At 41.1% G+C, this 18709-nt stretch overlaps 1 protein-coding gene across 2 annotated transcripts in view; it reads right to left on the bottom strand.

Annotated features, from left to right (window-relative positions):
- LOC126457872 (serine incorporator 1) overlaps positions 1 to 18709 on the bottom strand; it is a 112725-nt gene that overhangs the window by 11138 nt on the left and 82878 nt on the right. The window contains exons 7-8 of one of the 2 annotated variants that reach the window (XM_050094533.1): positions 8658 to 8855; positions 627 to 665 (exon numbers count right to left, since the gene is read on the bottom strand). In XM_050094533.1, the coding sequence (XP_049950490.1) occupies positions 627 to 665; positions 8658 to 8855 (237 nt within the window). The remainder of the gene's footprint in view (positions 1 to 626; positions 666 to 8657; positions 8856 to 18709) is intronic. The other variant, XM_050094535.1, reaches the window with a different exon arrangement.

Raw genomic sequence — 18709 nt, 5'->3', positions numbered from 1 at the left:
ACATCTCTCTCTTATTACTTTATATTTTAATTCCACCCTTCCGCCCTCCCAACTTTTTATTGCAAAGGAGATTTGAACATTTGAATAATTTGCTGCATCTGCCATAATTAAACAGAATGGAATACATCACAATTCTACATCACTGGTCACTTCAAAAGTTCACAATCTTGCCATATCAGGATACTAACAATCAAAAGAGAAAGAGACTACATTAATTAACCAGTTGGCTTGGATATTTCGAAAGCTGGTGGAGGTTGCAAATACCTACTTAACCCAGTAACCCCCCCCCCCTTCCCCCCCCCCCCCCCCCCCCCACACACACACACACACACACACACACACACACACACACACACGCACGTGCGCGCGCAGAGAGATGAGTAGTCCAAAGATGCACACACTCTTTCAAAATAGTTTTTAACCTCAAGCAACTGAGTGCTTCTCTTGTATATCTCATTGTCGATTGAGATTTTGCAACAGAGATATGAATGACTACAGGAGCATAACAGATTTTCTGTACATAATGAATGTCAATATACTTGCAGCTGGATCTGATTATTAAAAGTTTTAATTTCACACCACAGACAATGCACCATAGGGAAAAAGATATATAACTGGGTGCCTACCTTCATTAGCTACCAATGATGCCTCCCCTGTATGTCGCACTGCAGGATACAAAAAATGCATGTTACTGGCAAAATAGTTACATATGCTAAATTCTCTACTTAGAACAGATTATATTCTTTTAATTACAAAAGTATTTTTGCAATAAGAATCCAGTTTTAAAAATCACATACAGATTCTTTCCTTTGGTTTAAATCAAAACATACTCGAATGACAAACTTTTTGCAAGCAGCAGAGATGTTTTATGCGTCGGTAATTGTCCTGATGTTTAGTATAAGTAATTAAGATGATCTACAGCCAATAAAAATTAATACAGTTGGAAATTGTTTCGAACTACAATGCTTAATCCATATTCCAGTGTAATGTTAATTCACTAATACTGAAGATAACTGGTTATCAATAAGAGAGCTTTGGCTCTGTAAATGCACATATTCATTATTTAATTTTATAGCTGTTGAGCTGAATAATTACGAAACAGTAAAATGTATTATTCATATTAGTATAAAATGTGGAACAGAAAAGAGCTTTAATATAAAACTAGAGGTTGATGCAGCTCTCTTAAAAAGTTGAAGGGCCAAGATAGTCTATTAACAGTTTCAGTGTCACAGATTTTTAACAATGCAGTATTATTTTTACAACCAAATAGTCATTTTAAAGAAAAAAAGTGCAATTAAGTACTGAATACATACTAAATGTAAGCCATTTCTTATTATTTTATCATATAAATAAATCTATTAAGTCATTCTTAAAAATAAGACATCATTTTCAAACAAATTTCTAAGGTAGGCATGTATTACACTACTTTCATAACTATTTACACAGATAGGGAATTTATTTTCATAACAATGTATATAACTGGCAAAGTTTTGTTCCATCACTTGTAGAAGATAAGCCCTGTAATAACAGTTCATGAAGCTAAAATCAAATATCTTGGGCGACAATGTAAGATTGTAACAACTTCATATTAACTAGCAGCAGTTATTCCAGGCTGAAAGTAACCCTCAAGATATACGCACTAGATGCATATCACATTTTTAACTTAAATCAAACACAGAAAATAATTCTACTTCCAACATTGGGCATATAATGTATACATTACTTTGTGCTGAAAGTCACACACATATGCAGGCAACAGAAAGTCATTATTTTGTGAAGTCATCAAGAAATGTGGGAGCTCATGCATGTTATGTGATCGAACCTGAAAGGTTTTGGATGGGTTCCATAGATACTGTCTGCCATACCACTTCAATCCAAATAAACAATTCACTGACCGATTTCACAAAATTACACAATGTTTGGCTTGTGACCAAGTTTCACACAGGTTCGTGAAGTTATATGCCTAACATGCAGGCACATCAAGAAATGACATGAACTATGTGAAGGTTATCCAGATGCGATCCGGCCAAAAATTTTCTGTCAATATTTCATTTTCTTGGATATACCGAGAAGATAATCTTTCACACCTGTTATTCCTGTCAGTTGTTATTTCCATTCTGGTAATCTGAATCTATGGATTTTGCTAGTAATTATAACAATGCTGATCTTTCGCAAATCCAATCAACCACATAATCAGACAGTGATTGGCATTCATCCGTTAGGCTTTACTCCCTTGGCTCGTATAGCACCGTCCCCTTTTGTCTGCGGAAAGTTTATTTCTAGATGTGACGAGGATTCTCCTGACAGAGACATCACGTACACTATGCTTGCATTCAAAAGTCAACTTATGATTCATTCAGAAATCAACATGTGTTCAAAAATGTTCAAAAACTAACAGGGAAGCGTTTCAAAATCATATGAATAATTGATAGGCAAACGTGCGTTGGATGCTAGACGCTTTGTGAAACAAGTTTTTTTCCTCAAGAATATGAATTTGGCAACCCCTTCTCCCGGTAGGATCTAGCTGCTTGCTGCGACTGTTTGCACAGCCAACAGCTACATTCCTGTTGCCAGATGTGGGAGAATCTACTACTCAAACGTGACTCAACTGTGCATGCGCATGAGTCTGCGCGTAACTGCTAAAACAAATCGAATGTAAACAGTTGCGACTTCACGCTCACTGGAGGCAATTTGTTGTAATGAAGCACTGCATAGTCTTCCTCAAGCCTTTGACACATTTTCAACTGGCAGACGCTTGCATGAGCAATGTGTGTTGTTGTTGTATGTGGCGCATTTCCTATGCAATTTAAGTTATTTTCATTTTTTTCTCTCGTTTATGTTTTATTGTTGAATTATTATTCTGCAGTAGCAGGATACAGTAATATCCTTTGTTAAAGTATTGGTTCTTACTAGTCAAAATTACAAAAATTTAACTGAAAACTAAAACAATGAAAAATTCCTGGAATTATAAAAATATTCCGGGTTTTTCCCTGTTTTCTCCCGGATGAAAAAATTCCCGGGTTTTTCCCGGATCTCCCGGGTCGTATACACCCTGCTAATACCAAAAACTGGGGTGAGATTTTAGCTTATTTCAGCAAACTATGTTATGATACTTTAATACTGGCCATTGTTGCTGTTGATAACTAATTTTTAATGCCAAGTAGAACATAAAACTCACAGTATTTACATGCCAGACTCAGAATTTTATACATTGATATAATGCATGTGTTATCGCAACAGACTTTGAGCTGCTACAATGCAAGTGATAATAAATTTCATTTTCCATAAATATTTATATATTGGAATTATTTTGTGAACTAGCACTCCTTTTGCCCATTTTTCTTTTTTCAAAATTATATAGAAGCTTCTGGATGATGGGGGGTGGCAGTACATAGCCAGTGCAATCCCAATAAAGTAGGAAATGAGGCATATTGCTGGCTTAAGTCATATGGGCTCCTAAAGGTCTAGTGATACTAAATAAGAGGTGGGATAAAAAGTTTTCTTTGACAACTATTGTCCATATCAAAAAGGCTAACACTGATCATCTATTCAGTTATAGATGTAACCTTGCAGCAAGATGACAATATGAAAGTCAAAAGATTCACACGCTGAAAGATCTACACCAATTCAAGCCGACGATAATCAAAAACTTAAGATGATTATGCCTGAAAGAATTCCACTTTTGCATCAAGTGTAGAAAAAAGTTCCACTATTCAACAGTTGTTAAGTAACAATGAAGTTACTGACCACAGAAATTTTTGTTGATTAAGGCTCTTTGAAACTAGTTTGAAAGAGTGTTATCCAAGCGTGGTCAAGTACTCATGTTTGACGACTTGTTAATGCAAGCCGGTGTTAGACTATATTAATACCAAAATGACACTGACTTAGGGTTTATTTTGAATCTATCTACCCACCCATTTCAGTGAGTTGTGCTATGTGGTTTTTTGTGATAAGTGTAAAGCTCAGTACCATTAACTGGGACACATTTTTTGCTTTTGGATCGTAAAATGAGTGCACTCAAATACTTTATTCATTGTTGACATACACCTATATAACAGTGTGTGTGTGTGTGTGTGTGTGTGTGTGTGTGTGTGTGTGTGTGTGGGGTGAGTGAGAGTGACATGGAGGAAAGTATATATTCTTAAAATAGGAGTATTCTGGAGAAAAAAAGGAAAATAATTTGATTTGCAAAAAAAATGGTATCTTTATTCCTAAAATGGGCGGTTATTAAACTAGCCTTGAAAATACCAATGAGATGGTGGACAACTCAGCAAAAGATTGAAAATACGCATTGCTGTTTCACACTGGACACAGAAATAAGCCTGCAATATGTTACCAAGACAGGTCAATTGTTCACAGTCATGTGAAAAATATACTACACTTTTCGCTCAAACAAGAATTTCATTAATACCAATGTAAGTAAATTGACAAATGGCTTTCCATAAATAAAATACTATAAAGGCTTCGTTTTGAATTTAATGTAATACCCATAAGATAGTACAGTTGAAATGAGTCTTCCCTAAATTTTTGTGCCATATCCCAGCAGAAAGTTTTGGAGCCTTTCTTTTTCAGTGAAGCAACTGTAACTAGTGTTTTTTTATCTTGATGGGCTACAATTATGGCTCCTCCTCCAATTGGATGAAGCTGAACCACTGAATTTTATTTGGCAGCGAGATGGTGGACAAGATTGATTTAATAACGATGTATCTGACCGCTAGGTTGGCTGCAAGAGGCCAGGTGACAGGGCTCGTTTCACAAGGGCTCTATGCTCACCTGATCTGACACCATGCAGTTTTACCTTTGTGAGATCATACAGGACCACGTATATGTGCCTCCACTACCAGCTGATTTATTAAGGTTTGAGAAGAAGTCGACCATCAAATCAATGTGTGTCAAGTGCTGAATGGTGCTCAAGTTTAACACTTTAAAGAAAAATGGCGAGTTTCTTTTTCATCTGATGAATTATTCATAACTGTAAATTTAATGTAATAAATGCAGTTTTGAAACTACTTAATCAGTCCTCTCATGCAGTATGCACCCATGTGGGATGGTAGCATATTGGCTGGGTGAACTGGTAGTCTAGGTAAAGTGAGAACCGAGTTTCTCCTGGCTTTACAATGTAACAGCCTAAGGTTAAAATCTTTAACCAATGATCAAACTGTCCCAGGTTCCGGGTTTGAATTCAGGCACTGCTTTAAAAACAGTCTTTTAGTCTTGTTCTCTATATTGTTCTCATGGAAATATGTGACAATATTTTTTGTTACATTATTAGAGACAGAAGTTGCAACTCACCATATGCAGAGATGCTAAGTCGTGATAAGCACAACAAAAAGATGCACGAAATTATAGCTTTTGGCCACTCAGGCCATTAACAACACACACACACACACACACACACACACACACACACACACACACACACACACACACACACACACACACACACCTGCAGTCTCAGACAACTGAAACCACACTGCAAGCAGAAGCACCAGTGCATGACAGGAATGGCAACTGCGTGGGGGTAAGGAGGAGGCTGGGGCAGGGAGGGGGAGGGATAATACGATGGGAGTGGCAGGCAGTGAAGTGCTGCAGTTTAAACAGAGGGCAGGAGAGAAGTTGGGGAGGGGAGGGAGGAAGCAGCAGAAAGGAGAAAAATAAAAATAAATTAAAAGACTGGGTGTGGCAGTGAAATGACAGCAGTGTAGTGCTGGAATGAGACAGTGACTAACGAAGGTTGAGGCCAGGAGGGTTACAGGAACATAGGATGTATTGCAGGGAAAGCTCCTACCTGCACAATTCAGAAAAGCTGGTGTTGGGGGTAAGGATCCATATGGCATAGGCTATAAAGCAGTCACTGAAGTGAGGGGTATCATGTTTGGCAGTGTGTTCAGCTACAGGGTGGTCCACTTGTTTTTTGGCCACAGTTTGTCGGTGGCCATTCATGTGGACAGACAGTTTGTTGGTTGTCATGCCTACATAGAATGCAGCACAGTGGTTGCAGCTTAGCTTGCAGACCGTATGACTGGTTTCAGAGGTACCCCTACTTTTTATGGGATAGGTGATGTTAGTGACCTGACTGGACTAGGTGATAGTAGGAGGATGTATGGGACATGTCTTGCATCTAGGTATATTACAGGAGTATTAGCCATGAGATAAGGGATTGGGAGCAGTGGTTGTGTAAGGATGGACGAGTATATTGTGTAGGTTCGGTGGATGGCAGAATACCACTATAGGAGTGGTGGGAAGGATAGTGGGCAGGACATTTCTCATTTCAGGGCACCGCATCAGGTAATCAAAACCCTGACAGAGAATGTAATTCAGTTGCTCCAGACCTGGATGGTACTGAGTTACAAGGGGATGCTGCTCTGTGGCCGGACTGTGGGACTTTGGGAGGTAGTGGGAGACTGGAAAGATAAGGCACAGCAGATTTGTTTTTGTACAAGGTTGTGAGGATAATTACAGTCAGTAAAGGCTTCAGTGAGACCCTTGGTATATTCCGAGAGGGACTACTCGTCACTGCAGATGCGACGACGATCAGTGGCTAGGCCGTACATAAGGGACTTCTTTGTATGGAATGAGCAGCTGTCAAAGTGGAGGTATTGCTGCTAGTTAGTAGGTTCGATATGGACAGATGTACTTATGTAGCCATCGCTGAGGTGGAGGTCAATATCTAGGAAAGTGACTTGTTGGGTTGAACAGGGCTAGGTGAAGCAAATGGTGAAAAACTTGTTGAGGTTCTGGAGTAATGTAGATAGGGTGTCCTCATCTTCGATACAGATAGCAAAGATGTCATCAATGAATCTGAACCAGGTGAGATGTTTAGGATTCTGGGCTTTTAGGAAGGATTCTTCTAGGTGGTAAATGAATAGGTTGGCATAGGACGGTGCAATGCAGGTGCTCATAGTTGTATCCCGGATTTGTTTGTATGTAATGCCTTCAAAGGAGAAGTACTTGTGGGTGAGGATATAGTTGGTCATGGCGTCTAGGAAGGAGGTGGTTGGTTTGGAATCCATAGGGCATTTGGAAAGGCTAGTGTTCAATAGCAGTTAGGCCATTGGCACTAGGAATGTTTGTGTACAGGGAGATGGCATCAATAGTGACAAGCAGGGCGGTAATGGGACACCCATTCTATACCAAGAAGCTCTTCCGTACAGCCTAGCCACCCGTGCTCCTTGCATCTGCAGTGACCCCACCATCTCCCAAAGTCGCACAGTCCAGGGACAGAGGAGCATTCCCCTCTTAACTCAGTACCATCTGGGACTGGAGCAACTGAATTACATTCTCCGCCAGGGTTTCAATTACCTCACGTTGTGCCCTGAAATGAGAAATGTCCTGCTATCAATCCCACCTCTCCTACAGTGGTTTTCTACCATCCATCGAACCTACACAATATACTCGTCCATCCTTACACAACTGCTGCTCCCAATACCTTACCTTAAGGCTCATACCCCTGTAATAGACCTAGATGCAAGACCTATCGCACACATCATCCTACTACCACCTACTCCAGTCCTAACATCACCTATCCTATCGAAGACAGGGCTACCTGTGAAACCAGTCATGTGGTTTACAAGCTAAGCTGCAACCACTGTGCTGCATTCTATGTAGACATGACAACCAACAAGCTGTCTGTCCGCATGAATGGCCACCGACAAACTGTGACCAAGAAACAAGTGGACCACCCTGTTGCTGAACACGCTGCCAAACCTGATATCCCTCATTTTAATAGCTGCTTCACAGCCTGTGCCATATGGATCCTTCACACCAACACCAGCTTTTCTGAATTGCGCAGGTGGGAACTTTCCCTGCAATACATCCTATGTTCCCGTAACCCTCCCGGCCTCAACCTTCGTTAGTCACTGTCCTCACCCGTCCAGCCCCCTCCCTGTTCCCATTCCAGCACTACACAGCCATCATTTCACTGCCACACCCAGTCTTTTAATTTCTTTTTATTTCTCTCCTTTCCGTTACTGATGAAGTGGCATCCAAACTTCGACCATCATTTTCTTGGCGACTATTGGGTGTTGGTGCCTAAGCCGAAATAGATGTCCCCTCGTTTTCACCCTGCTCTGACTCGGCCAAGTTATGACTATCATGTTCCTCTTGCGAGTGCCTGAGAGTGACATTCATTAGAGGGAAGATGCAAGTAATGAAATAGTATTCAAATGATGACTAAATCATTTTTCTGAGGCTGTCCTCGCAGCAACCTGCATCAGATGCATAAAAATGGACATCAGAGTGTATGCTCACAGTGCTGCTTCAGACTGAAGACAGACAGAACATTGCAGGGTGCTGCTATAATGTGTGTTACATAGTAGACATCATCATACATTTTGATGTAGCTGTAGAAATTGTGTATTTAATGAAACAAAAGCATATACATTCACCAATACACCACAGAGAATACATCATCCTTACATGGCTATACATTCTGGGAAGCTCAGAGATAGTCAGTGACTTAAATAATACTTTCAATGGAAGCATATGATTCATTGTATCATCTTGAAGTAAATGAGAAGGTGCTATACCTGGCGTTTTGACCCTTAGTTGCCAAACTGGCTGAAATACTTACAGTTTTTTATACATGACAAGTCAGAGGCTTACCAATTACAAAGAAACATCTGCATTCCTTTACATTAATAGCAACAAGAACTTACCTGCACCATTATCCTTAACAAGCACATGTTCTGTCATAGTGATCTTTGATGAATTGGAGGCTGTACGCAGGGATGAATACAATACACAGCACATCCATATAGCAAGCCCAATGATTCCTTCCATTTTCACATTGTTGCCATTAGGATCCTCTGTAGTTCCAGATATAGTGTTCAGAAGACTCAGCTTACAGTTTGTATCTGCAAAAGCACGCAAAATAGCATTTTGTAGATGAAAATACTTATTTTCCTTTTTGCAATCCTCTGTAAACTTCCTCAAAGTAATTCATATTATTTCAAGTTGTGTACACAGGAGAATCGCCAATATCTGAATGAAGACTCCACCATATGCCCCTTGGGAAAGCAGTTCAGGACTGCTTTGTTGGTAGAATTCACAGGAAGACAACAAAAGCATACAATTTCAGTCAAGGATAGTAAGATGAACATCTGCTTCATAACGAGTTCAATAATAGAGTAGGTTCTGTCCACCCTGTGACCATGTACACCGCTGGACTGCCTTTGGCCACTACTATTATAATCCTTAAACATATTAGGACATGTATAGCATGCTATACAAACTACTCTGAATGGTCACCGTCTTAGTTTCTTCAGATAATCTTGTGACAACAGATAAATTTGATTCAGAGTGAATAGGCCATTTTTTTCCTCATATACCCTGTTTTAATGCTGAATATGCATCATCAATGAAAAATTATGTCTCAGGATAAACTTTGTATAACCTTGCCTCAGAATAAATTCTACACAATCACGTTTCATCTCTGTAGCTTTCATCTCCAGTTACAATCTCAAATATCAGTTCTGATCATCTCCAATTTTGATCCCATAACCAAGTATGACATTTTTGCAGAAGACATAAAATACTACACGCAGTAGACAACAGAAATGATGGAAGGAATTTGTGTACTGCACATCCAGATGAATTTTGTTACCTATTATTTAGAAAGTTGTCTCCACCCTACGCATTACAAATTATCTTTTAGGTATGGCAGTGGAAAGTCTTGATTGAAAACAATTAATTTAAGGAGTGAGGCTAACAATTCACTGAAATGTTGATGTGCTGAGCCGTCAATTGGAGGGTCCACAACCATTGACAGGATGTCCACAATTTAGCTCTGAAGAGGACTCAACTGAAAATTAGCAATGTTCATACAGTCCTGTTTACATTCATATCTACTCCCCACCAACTATTCAGTGAGTTGCCTTCATTCCATAAAATATTTATAAATAATGATATTGTTACAGTGCAGACTAGAATTAATTAAGACAAATCACCATTCACATAGCACAAAAAATAAGCAAATTTTATGCTTTTTTTACTTGCAGATAGGTACTCTTTGAATCTGGAGCTAGTGGAATAGTTTATGAAAAATTATGTTAAATATTCACCAGCACAAAGTACTTAATCGATTGTATTGCATACACAGAGCCGTTTCTTCATGGCAAAAACGGCATCAAAATACATTAAATGTCGGTTAACACTAACAAAATCTTGTATTGTCAAAGTGTCAGTTATTCCACAACTGTTAATTCCACGTTTATTGAAATCAAATAGTCCAGCTGCTCTTAGTTTAATAGTCTCCTCTGAACACAACCCCAGAACAATGATGACCGTCTTAGCACTTCTGTTTCTTCATACTTCATGAAGCCCTATCACATCTACATGGAATACAGTAAACACCTGGTTTATGGAGCCCACAGTCATCTTTCATGGTATCTAAACAGCATGCATTTTTCGGAGGTGGATGGAAAACTCATTTAATGTCACATTGAGCCAGGATTCTGCCAATTTTGTTCAATACTTTGTCAGTCTATGGCAGATATGCCATTGTCTTTTCCTCCTCATTTTCTGCCTGCTGGGCTTGCACTTTCTGTCTGAAAGCATGTCAGATTTGTCTCTTGACATATCCTTTCATCTTGAAAACATTCTTAAGGTGGTTAAGCTCCCTTGGTAGGCTTCCTTCATCCGATATTGCATGGACCCTGTGAACCAGTGTATGTAGCATACCCTCACACTGTGAAGGATGATGGCAGCAGGCAGTGTGGTGATAGAAATCAGTGTAGGTGGCTTTCCTGTGTCCTACAGTGCCGTTTGTTTCGAGCTTGACTGAGATGTACAAAATGGGGAGTTCACCATTCTCTTCCACCTCCATGGTGAATCTGATACTGTGATTCAGAGAGTTGAGATGTTGGAGGAACTCCTGTAGTCTTTCACTGCCATGTGGCCACAACAGACGTATCAAAATACTGGGAAAAGCATGTAGGCTTTCCACTTCAGTGCAGTTGTTTCCAGTAATTCCTCTTCGAAGTGTTTCATAAACAAGTTTGCCACACTGGTGACAGATGGCACCCATGGCAATGCCATCCATTTGTTCATAATGGCAACTAGAAAAATGATATGACGAGAGAGAAATCCGACATGCTTTCAGCCAGAAAGCACAAGCCCAGCAGACAGGAAACAATGAGGAGGAAAAGACAATGGCATATCCACCGCACACTGGGGAAGTATTGAACAAAATCGGTACAAACCTGGCACAACTTAACATTAAATGTGTTTTCTGTCCACCTCCAAAAACACACGTCCTATTCGATATGGTGATAGATGACTTGGGCAATCCATATACCAGGTGTTTACCATATTTTATGTAAATGTGGTAAGGTGTATATTGCATAGACTGCAAGGACAATTTAAGAAAGATGCAAGGAACACAGAAGACACCTCAAACTTATGCAATCCACGAAATCTGCAGTTGGCAAACCATGCATAGGTACAGGGGACTCAATAAGCACAAAGAAATGGAAGCCCTAAGACAGACCTTGTGTTCTGATGGTGTGTTCTGATGGAGGCTACTGAAATACAGGTGGCTGATCAGCTGATCAGCCGACACACTGGGTTCAGACTCAGCAAAGCTTGGGAGTCAGCACTCAGCCAACTACAATCACAGCATTAGCCAAGAGCGGCTCCCACAACTGATGCAGGCTGCAGAAATACTGAAGGACCGGAGTTCATGCCCAGCTTCGGACAGCGCTGTTGCCCTCACCACTCCACCTGTCACAGCCTGCCACCAGCAGTGGAGGAAGATGTAGGGGGTGGTAAGAGTATACAGAAGGCGGGAGGTAGCAAATATGCTCATTCTACAGGTATCACCTGAAGATGATACGTATGCTGTCGAAATATCATATTATGAAAATGACTGAACCTGTTTGGACATCAGACAACAGTACAAACATCTATGTTGTACTTCACACTTCACCTGTCTCTCCCCTCCTTCCCCTACAAACATCTATGTTTTACTTACCCTGCCCCCCACCCCTTCCTCTCAATTTGTGATGATTTAGCTCTAAAAACAGAACTTTTAGGTCAATTTGTTAATACTTAAAACTAGTTGTTAAGGGCTTTTACTTCAAGTTTGTGTTTGACACAGAAGAATATAGAGTGTAGACTGGTTAATAGTCCAGTGATACTTGGCAGATCTGTACATTCTTATTGACTACTTAAAAGCAGCACTAAGTTTATAATAAAGCAAGCTAAATAGCCCACATGAATGTTAATTAGCTGAAGGTAACTGCTTTTGGCAGAATTTTTCAAGTGTACAAGAACAATCATCAAACTACCAATAAATGATAAGAAACAAAGAGATGAGAACTATTAAACTCTGCAGCATCTGTTGCCCCCATAAAGATAAAATTAAATGGGTACTTTTCAACAGATAACCCCACATGATAAAAGAGTCAAGACTATGGGTGATGTTTAATACAGTCAGTACAGACTTACATGAATTGTGCAGAGCATTGCACTGACATGTAATTGACTGTTAAAAAATGTAGTACCTTGTAATAATAAGCTTTACCTTTCAACCTTTGTAGCAACAAGATTTAACTTATTTACCGTATAAATAAATTTCAACCACTTGTTTCGCTCAGCTAATGTTGAGGAAACGCAGTGATACATAATATTTTATATTTTTTACTGACCCAATACACAGTCAAATTTGTGCGGCCTTTTTCCTCTAATGGGAGCAATGAAAACATTTAAAAGTGAAAGAACAATAGAAAGGAAATGCCATATTTCACTATTTTGTTCCAAGTTTCTAATACACAAAATGAACATTGCAAAGCAGAAAATGGGAAATGTTTTTCGACTCAAGGCAAAGTACTACTTACAGTGAATGGCCTATACTACAAACACATTATGGGCATACTGTTGCGATGCAACAATTTCAGAACCTGCAATCATTAAATTGTTACATTATCCAGCAGAAACAAAATCTGAAAATGTACGACTCATTCCACACTTGATTCTGAACAAAAACACAAAAGATGTAAAAAGAAAGGAAAAAGCTATGTAATTTATCATACGACTGCAATCTGTCACATTTCATCTAGACCACTTCCATCGAAGTACCGGCGCCTTATCACAAGACATCAGCATTTAAGAAATAGAGCCATGGTCTTTGATCATCACAATCACTGCTATATTTTCATGACCTATGAGAGAGAAACAAAGCTTTGAGATTTGTTTTCATTATCATATTTGAAACTCTTACATTTACATCTTTTCACAGTACTCTACCCGAGGTTCTATGCACTGCTTCCGCCAGTCACATCACTTGCTGACATTGTGGGAAACTTCTGGTGGGTCCTTTATGCACACTATATGCGCAATGATGGCAAATTAGCAAGCATGTACAGTTTCTTCTGCTTTGGGGAACAAGAAGACATGCATAGAGCTAGGATAGGGGCTACTGGCTGAAGGAGGAAGGTGCCCGGATCTCGCATCTCAGGCAGACACTGTTCCCATTGCACAGTGGGCTGGTGCACTGTGATGACAAAAGTGTCCTGTGCAGATACAATTTTGGATTTTTCTTCTTGATGCATTCAAAGAATTTTGATAGTAAAACTCATGAGTACCAAACCTGAAGTTATTGTTTTCCCTGCATCTACCACAATGTTACTCATGTGGCCACCTACTGCAAAGTACATGTGCTCTTTCCCTTTTTATGGAGGGGAAAACCCAAATGCATGATTGCCACTTCATTTCAGAATCAAATTTGTATGCTTTTATTCTCATCAGTTATGATATTAACTAATACATTTTACTGCTCAGAATCAAATTGCCAAGTTGTTTGATCAGGTGTTAGAATGTACAGTATTTAATAACTGCAGATCTACTTAACCTGAAGATCCATACAGGATCTTGTACACAATGCATCTCATTCTCAAGGCTACACTGTTTCGTTAATAGCACCAGGACTGTTTGATGAGGATATTGCTGCACTAAGCTCTTTTTGTTCAATTGCTGCAGTTTTGGCAACCCTGGTGAACTTTTATCTTCTAGAGGTTTTCTTTCTTGTCTGACGTCATTAGAAAAGATGACAAACTGTTGTTTTGAAGGTAAATGAACACAAAAAGCCTGAATTCCACGATCTAAACAACCATTTATATACAGTCCTACCTTAAAATAATACCAAACTCATTGCACAAATCTGGCAGTAAGTGGAGCAAATCACAGACTAGTGGCTACCATTCAGTGTGGAATGTCCAGTTCAATTGAACTACAGCTGCACCAATTTTAGACTGTGATCAATGAGTGTACTAATGTCTTCAATTTGGTGAGAACAGACTGATGGGCAGCCTTATCCGGGCTCATTCCTAACAGTGCCAGTGCATTTAAACTTTTTCATTATTTTTTGAATTGCCTTGCCAGTAGGTCCAGGTTTATGTGCTCAGCAACCAAATCCAATCCAAATTTCACTACACGACAAACTCTGCAACCTTCATGCCGCAGTGACTATTCTCTCCCGCACAGTTAAGGTTTTAGTGGCAAAAGGAGATTTTAGTTTCATGACGAGGCAAATAAAAGTACAATTTGCATTTCCATTCATTTTATCTTGAATTCTCTCCTTGCCTGGACAATTTTTTGTACCTCATTTCAATATAATCTCATTCTCTTGAATGCTTTACCCTCCCCAAATGGATTAATAAATCATTTTGTGGTACCTTTTGTTTCCATCTACATTTGTTGTTAATACTTAGAAAACAGAAATTTCTCTACCAAGGAAAGAATTTGAACTGTGAAAAGAATTCTCAAATGTCAAGAATTTAATATTCAAGAAAATTATTTGTTTCAATGTTAAAATTTAGCAACATCAGGTTTTGTTTTGCCACTGACAGTACTCAATGCAATGGTTCCAAAGTCACTAAATGACAAGAGATTTGATATGTAGTGTGGTTTCTTATGACACTTCTCTTGCCATGTCTTTGTGCAGGTGGACATTATCTTATTAATGTGTCTGATGTTTTTATATAAAAAAATGGAAACTGCACATAGGAATATCAACAATGTAGTAAAAGATAGATAACTACTTACCCAAAAGAACACACATCAAACTGCAGGCATGATTAAAAGATACCACCAGTACCTTTCAGCCACGGCCTTCGTCAGGGGGGAGGGAGAGGGAGAGGGAGAGGGAGAGGGAGAGGGAGAGGGAGAGAGAGAGAGAGAGAGAGAGAGAGAGAGAGAGAGAGAGATACTTACATCTATAAAATAATGGTATGGTGAGCAAACATGCACGCACACACACAAAAAGCATACCTTACATACACATGACCGCCAACTCCATCTCGGGCCGAAATTCAACATCACGTGGAATGCCAAGCAGCCATCTGGAGGGGGACGGGGAAGGGGAAGGGGAAGGTGAAGGGGAAGGTGAAGGTGAAGGTGAAGGTGAAGGTGCAAAGACAGTAGTGTACGGGTGGGGAGAGAAACAAACGCCCTCTGGTGGAGTGTGCAGGGAGTAGGCTGCCAACAGGTACATTGTCAGGAGGTTGTTGGGCAGGGAGGTGGGGAAAAACGAACAAAAAATGGAGGAGTGGGGAAAGATGAGCTAATGCATCAGCAGAGGACTGCAAATGAACAAGGTTGGAGATGAGAATGGAGAGGAGATCATAGATCAGAGGCGGTGGAAAGTGTTGGAGTGTATGGGGACAGTACACCACTGTAGTGTGTGTGGTTTGAGGTTTCGGGGCGCTGAACAGCGTGGTCATCAGCGCCCAAACGCATAGAAACAGTGACACATGCGGTGAAGGGACGAAGACGGACAGCGAACAAGGAGAACAGCTAAAAGACACAGACCTGACGCAGTTCCAAATCCTCACATACAGAGGCAAAACAAGAGAAGAAACGCACTAAAAAGGGAAGGTAACACAAGGAAGAGAGAACAGAAATTGAAGTGAAACAAGTAGGTAATCATGACTGACAGACCTCTTACCTAAAATTACGCCACTGTAGATTGAGGCTGGGATAATTATGGGAGCGAAGAATGTGTTTTAAGGATAACTCCCTTCTGTGCAGTTCGGAAAAGCTGCTGGTGGGGGGAAGGATCCATATGGCTCAGGTAGTGAAGCAGCCATTAAAATCAAGTGTGAAATCAGCTGCATGTTGTGCCACAGGGTGGTCTACTTTGCTCTCTGCTGCAGTTTGGCAGTGGCTGTTCATCCTGGTGGACAGCTGGTTGGTAGTCATACCAATATAAAGAGCTGTGCAATGATTGCAGCAGAGCTGGTAAATGGCATGGCTGCTTTCACAAGTGGCTCGACCACTGACAGGGTAGGATAAACCTGCAGGACTGGGATAGGAAGTGCTGGGTGGGTGGACTGGGCAGGTTTCGCATCTGCGTCGTCCACAGGTCTACGACCCTTGTGGCAAGGGGTTGGGATTGGGAGGGGCATAGGGATGGACTAGGATGCTGTGGAGGTTGGGTCTTGTCAAAGACCTACTCTCCTCCTCCCGATGCGTGCAATGGAAGCACTTCTTTGCCACCAATCCCTCCAACCAAAACCACACTAAATCCAACACTGAACCCAGCCTCTTCCAGTTCGTACCAAACTCCAACTGTGTTCCTCCCCCCACTCCCACCTAATCATCCGCTGGTCACCTTCCAGGAATTCCTACCACCAACTTAGCCTCACCATCCTTCCTCAAGTCCCTTCCTCAGAACATCAATCTTTCAGTAGAAGAAAAACCATTCACAATTTCAAAACAAATCCTGACCTAATCATACTACCTGCAGACAAAGGTTCCATCACTTATGAATCACAGTGACTATCTGGCAAAAGGCCTCTGCCAATTGTCTGACTACTCCACCTATAAGCCTTGCAGACTGATCCCATTCAAGAAGTCCAACACGAACTCCAATCCCTGCTTAAAGTCTTTGGCCCTTCCCAGGACATCTCCCCTCAATCAATTTCCCTTCTCACTCCTATGACACACCGCACACCCACCTTCCAGCTCCTCGAAATCCACAAACCCAACAATCCTGGACGCCCCATTGTGGTTGGTTATTGTGCCCCACTGATAGAATTTCAGCACACATTGATCAACACTTCCAACCAACTGCCCATAATTTAGCCTCCTACGTCAAAGACACCAATCACCCCTTTACCTCCTCAATCCTATTTGTCACTGTTGACATCACCTCCCTATACACCAACATCTCTCATGCCCAAGGTTTTATTGCTACTGCACACTACCTTTCCCAACATACGTCAGACTCCAAATCTACTACCTCATTCCTCAAACACCCAACTAACTTTATCCTAGACCACAGCTACTTCTCATTTGAAGGGAGGGTATATAAACAAATCTGCAGCACAACCATGGGCACCCACATGGCACCCTCCTATGCCAACCTTTTTATGAGCCATGTAGAGGAGATCTTCCTAGCCTCCCAAAACACCAAACCCCTAATCTGGTTCAAATTCATTGGGATATCTTTGGACCCAGGGCCAAGACACTATCTTCATTCTTTTACAGCCTCAACACCTTCTCTCCCACCCAATTCACTTGGTCCTCCTTAACCTCGTGTGCCACATTCCTAGAATGTTGTCCTCCTCTCTCTGACAGCTCCATCTGCACCTATGTGCACATTAAACCCACCAACCACAAACAGTACCTGCACTTTGACAGCTGTCATCCCTTTGACACCAAAAATCCCTCCAATATAGCCTTTTTACCTGGGAACAGTATCTGCAGTGACAAAAGATCCCTTCCTCAGTATGCTGAGGGTCTCACCAAGGCTTTCAGAGACAGACACTATCCCCCAGACCTAGTCCTCAAACAGACCTCCTGTGCCATTTCCCCTCACATCCCCAATATTCTAACCAACCCCAAAAAGCAGCCACAAAGAAGTGTCCTCTTCATCACCCAGTACCACCCCGGACTGGAAAAACTGAACCACACTCTTCGCCAGGACTTTGATTACCTATCATCGTACCCTGAAATCACAGGAGATAATTTCCACCCCTCTTAAAGTGGTGTTCCATGGCCCACCCAACCTCCATCCCTCTGCCACTTCCAATCCCAACCCCTTGCCACAAGTGTCATATCCCTGTGAACAACCCAGGTGCAAAACCTGCCCAATCCACTCACCCAGCACTTCCTACTCCAGTCCTGTCACAGGTTTATTCCACCCCATCAGAGGCCAGGCCACCTATGAAAGCAGCCATGTCATTTACTAGCTCTGCTGCAATCATTGCACAGCTCTTTATATTGTTATGACTACCAACCAGTTGTCCACCAGGATGAACGGCCACTACCAAACTGCAGCAAAAAACAAAGCAGACAACCCTGTGGCACAACATGCCACTGATTTCACACTTTATTTCAATGGTTGCTTCACTACCTGAGCTATATGGATCCTTCCCTCCACCACCAGCTTTTTTGAACAGCGCGGATGGGAGTTATCCTTACAATATATTCTCTGCTCCCATAATTATTCTGGTCTCAACCTATGGTAACATACTGTCCCCACACAGTCTACCCAACAGTTTCCACCCCTTCTGTGCTATCATCTCCTCCCCTTTTCATCTACCACCCTGCTTATTTGCAGCCCTCTGCCAATACATCTGCCCATCTTTCCCAACTCCTTTCCTTCCCCCCCCCCCCCCCCCTTTTTCCCACCTCTGGCTCTGCAACATCCTGATGCTGCACCCATTGGCAGTCTACTCACTGCACATTCCACCAGACTGTTCGTCTC

This window comes from Schistocerca serialis, chromosome 2, assembly GCF_023864345.2.
Source record: "Schistocerca serialis cubense isolate TAMUIC-IGC-003099 chromosome 2, iqSchSeri2.2, whole genome shotgun sequence".
Taxonomy (NCBI): Eukaryota; Metazoa; Arthropoda; class Insecta; order Orthoptera; family Acrididae; genus Schistocerca; species Schistocerca serialis.
This window is presented reverse-complemented; position numbering and strand designations above follow the sequence as displayed.